Source organism: Saccostrea cucullata, unplaced genomic scaffold (assembly GCF_032062105.1).
Source record: "Saccostrea cucullata isolate Sc308-1 unplaced genomic scaffold, CSIRO_AGI_Scuc_v1 ctg4171, whole genome shotgun sequence".
In the NCBI taxonomy this organism is placed as follows: Eukaryota; Metazoa; Mollusca; class Bivalvia; order Ostreida; family Ostreidae; genus Saccostrea; species Saccostrea cuccullata.
Window position 1 is genome coordinate 9306 of NW_026931696.1, and position 3828 is coordinate 13133.

The window sequence follows — 3828 nt, forward strand, 5'->3', positions numbered from 1 at the left end:
AGAGTATGCATTTATCTGAGCCACCTCGTGTTAAAACAACACATAAGCTGCAAGTCTGTTCAAATCAGAGGTCTAAAGTTTTCTGAGCAAACTAAATTCACACGAAGGTACATGTATATATAATATATTGCTGATTAAAACATAAATATCATGCATAGATGGTAGAAGCCCAGAAGGGAATTTTCAAGAGGTATTTAGTTTCTGTCTTCTTATACATCTATGAAATCGTAAGTTCATTTGACTCCTTTTTTATAGGGTTTTGAACTTTTTTGGACAAGGAATTTCAAATTATACATGTCAAACGTGGCATAATTTGGCAAATCATGATCAAAATAATTTTATTGACTCTTATAGACTCATTTTCAACTAAACATGCATAATCAACTTAAGGGACAAAAACATCATTGAATATTGATAATTTAGACATGTTAATAAACAATGATATAATACTATGAACTAAAGATATCTAAAATCTCTAGGACTATTCGTTATTCATATCTTTTAAGATTTGTGATAAATAGTACAGAAAAAACTTAAGCTTGTAAAAGGTAATTCACGTGTCTTTTTTACAAGAATACTTTGGGTAATAAACCCTGCTACCTTAAAACATTTCTTTAATATCATGTACCTATGTACCTGTAGTATCTTACTTTAATTAGCCTCTCCTCATTGTCAAACATATAAAGATTTAATACACCGGCAAAATAGACTTAGTTTATCTGTAAAGTGGAACTTTACCAATTGTTGATCACGTATTTTTGGTGCTGTAATAACATATTTGTGGAAGATTACAAAAACTAACTTTTAAAACCATTATGACATGCTGGTGTATTTAAACAAAATCACCTTTCCTGAAAGTGTTCATCTACAATAACTTTATATGCTTAATTATTTCAACACTGCTTAATATATGTATTGCAATTCCAAACTTTAACAGGGCACATAAAACCATTTCTATTTTATTTTAAATACGAATATATAAACAATATATACATTGAAACTCATTGTTGGTAGTTTTTCGTACATTGAAAAAAAAAAAAGTTATTGTCATATAAAGACTAAAACTCGCAAAATGATTTGTTCTTTTTTTTAGACATGACAAAGTTGGGTATTTCAATGCATTCCTGAAAGTACCAGAAATACACATATATCATATAGAATGGCAACAAGCTCTAATTTCGCTCAGCATTTTTTAGAATGTACGTTATGCAAAAACGAACCAGCAAAACACCTCTGCAAAACGTGCTCAAGCAATCTGTGTGAAGGATGTAAACTGAATCATCTTAAAGAGAAGAAAACGAAGAGGCACAGTGTGATGATGATATCAGAGGATAGGTACATGACTTTAAAGAATTCGAAAAAACAACTGACGTCTAGAGCGATGCTTACGGCTTGTGTTACGAGTAATCTCGAAAAGCAGTATAGCATTCGGTGTTGGAATCAACAACATATTGCTATCAGGGGTGATGACTGTCATGTCCCAATTATGGATATTGATGGCAACATTGTTCGCACCATAACTACAGATACAGAAAACGGGCCTTCTGATGTCGTGATATTGGACGAGCAAAATATAATTTATATCAAATATTACTCTAAACACATCGTTTTTGTGAAGAATATGGAAACGACACAGGAATTGAAAACTGTTACAACGACAGATTGGTATCCAATACAATTGTGTGTCAGTAGACCAAGCTACATCTTAGTTTGTGTATGCTTCCAGGAATATCATGACAGCAAAGATCAAGGACGTAAAGTTTTGCAGTACACCTCCACTGGGGAACTGATACGAGAGATTCGTTATCATTTTAACCGCCCACTTTTTATTGCTGAAAACATCAACTCGGACATAATTGTCAATGATTACTATAGTGTCAAGACCAAATACTTGGTGAAAGCTGTTAGTTCTAGAGAGTATTTGAGATTCATATATGACGGAAGTGTTGAATTTGGATTTGCATCCACGGTCGGGCCAGGTGGACTAGACTGTGATACCTTAGGACATATTATAATTGCGGATCATTACAATAACAATATCCATATAATAAACAAGGATGGCGGATTTGTGCGTTTCTTGCTCAATGAAAATCATTATGTGGACAAACTGTGGGGTATGTGCTTTGACGGAGTCGATTCAATCTGGATTACAGAACTGGAGTCCAAAAAATACAAACAATTTAGATACATGACAGTTGAAGGCTGAAATGCTTTTGTTATAACTCCATATTACTAATACAAAACTAGAGGTACTGTGAGTGCTGACGTCACTTAATGATACCCCACTTCCCATATGATCATATAGGCAAAATCCATGTTTTTTTTTTCTGGGAGACGCGTAATAAGTGTCAATTCAAAAATGAAATAAAAAGATGCATAATGACATTATGTTATAATAATGATAAGAATAACATGTCTTCAATGGTATACGAGGAGTTGTAAATAAAAAATAGGTGTCCTTCAATATCATAGAAAGAATGGAGTGTCCATGCTTTGCAATGTGAAAGCAGAAATACTGCATGTGTCGGATCAAACAGTAAAAAAGCAGGTGCACAATGGAACTATGTAACAAAGATTTTGTGAATAATGAGCAGTATTCAAGCTCAAAAGTTCATAAAACAATACAAATAGTAGCAGAGCACATACATACCTCTAAAACACACGAGAGGTGCGATAAGGATCAGGTGCCATGGAGGAGTGAGCTTCCCCTGCCAACCGGTCACATCCGTTCGTGCTCCTTGACATAATTGAGAAATAATGGAAACATTTATCGTCAAATCAGTGTGTAAATAATGGACTAACTAACAATAAGTATGAAAAATGTCAGTGAGCATTTGACTCAATTATAAATTGTATTTGCTGACAAGGTCATTGTATCAAGCATAGAATTTAGGAAATGATAAACGTTAAACGAGACTGTTGATATTCTTGCTTCATCAACTTGCTTGTCAAAAATTTACCTCGGTCTAGAAATTGTACATACGTAGAGTATTCTCTTATGTATCGAATCAACTGAGAGATAAAAACTCTGTATGCAGGTGATGAAGTTATATTCCTGCATAAGTAAGGAAAGTTGATGAGTGAAAAGTTAGTCATTACGTTCATCATGGAATTTGGTATTAGATGACCATTAACGTCTTTTTCAAGAAAAATATCCAAATATGAAATATGTGTCATACTTTGTGGTTCCTTTTATCTCAAGCTTACCGGGTTACATCGCATCAACATACATGTGTAAGAATGGGAATCACCATTGTTAATTGTTAATTGAAAAAATATACAGCTTCTATAATCTAAATTTCGAGATGAATGCCAAAGCAGTTTTTTTTCTTTTCATGTATAAGATTCTGGACAAATTCAGCGTCATATGAATACAAAAATAGGTCTGCTAATAAATGAAAGTGACGTTAAACTTTAGTCAATGGTAAAAGATTAGTTGTGAATAAGGGAAAGGTACCCGAAAGCGTAACAGACAAACAAACAGACGGACGGATATCCAACTTGTTTAACTTACAGGTAATTGGTCCCTTCCTTTCCGGAATATATTCATTTAATCAATGGTTGGAAAGTTACACAATATATGCGATCATTGAAGTCATATTTCATTACCCGTCAGTACATAATCCATAGTTATCTTGTAAACATTAACTTCAATTATCGTACACAGGTAATACATGTCGTGCAGTTACTAAGATAACCAGTTAGGATGAAATCAATTGCAATATAAAACAAACAAAGATATCACGAAACTCAGGTATTCCAACTCTTAAAGTTAGTAACGCCTCTTGTGTGCTAGATCATCACTGTTTAGTTTGACTATAGATACCT

At 33.4% G+C, this 3828-nt stretch overlaps 1 protein-coding gene across 1 annotated transcript; it reads left to right on the forward strand.

The window, feature by feature from the left end:
• The first annotated feature begins 1381 nt into the window (after positions 1-1381).
• LOC134233312 (uncharacterized) lies at positions 1382-2206 on the forward strand. Its single transcript, XM_062715282.1, has one exon. The coding sequence runs from the start codon at positions 1382-1384 to the stop codon at positions 2204-2206; it is 825 nt and encodes a 274-aa protein (XP_062571266.1).
• Positions 2207-3828: the final 1622 nt, after the last annotated feature.

Bases quoted from the DNA above. Each gene is read 5' to 3' on its own strand.
- LOC134233312 (XM_062715282.1), top strand. From the start codon at position 1,382: ATGCTTACGGCTTGTGTTACGAGTAATCTCGAAAAGCAGTATAGCATT.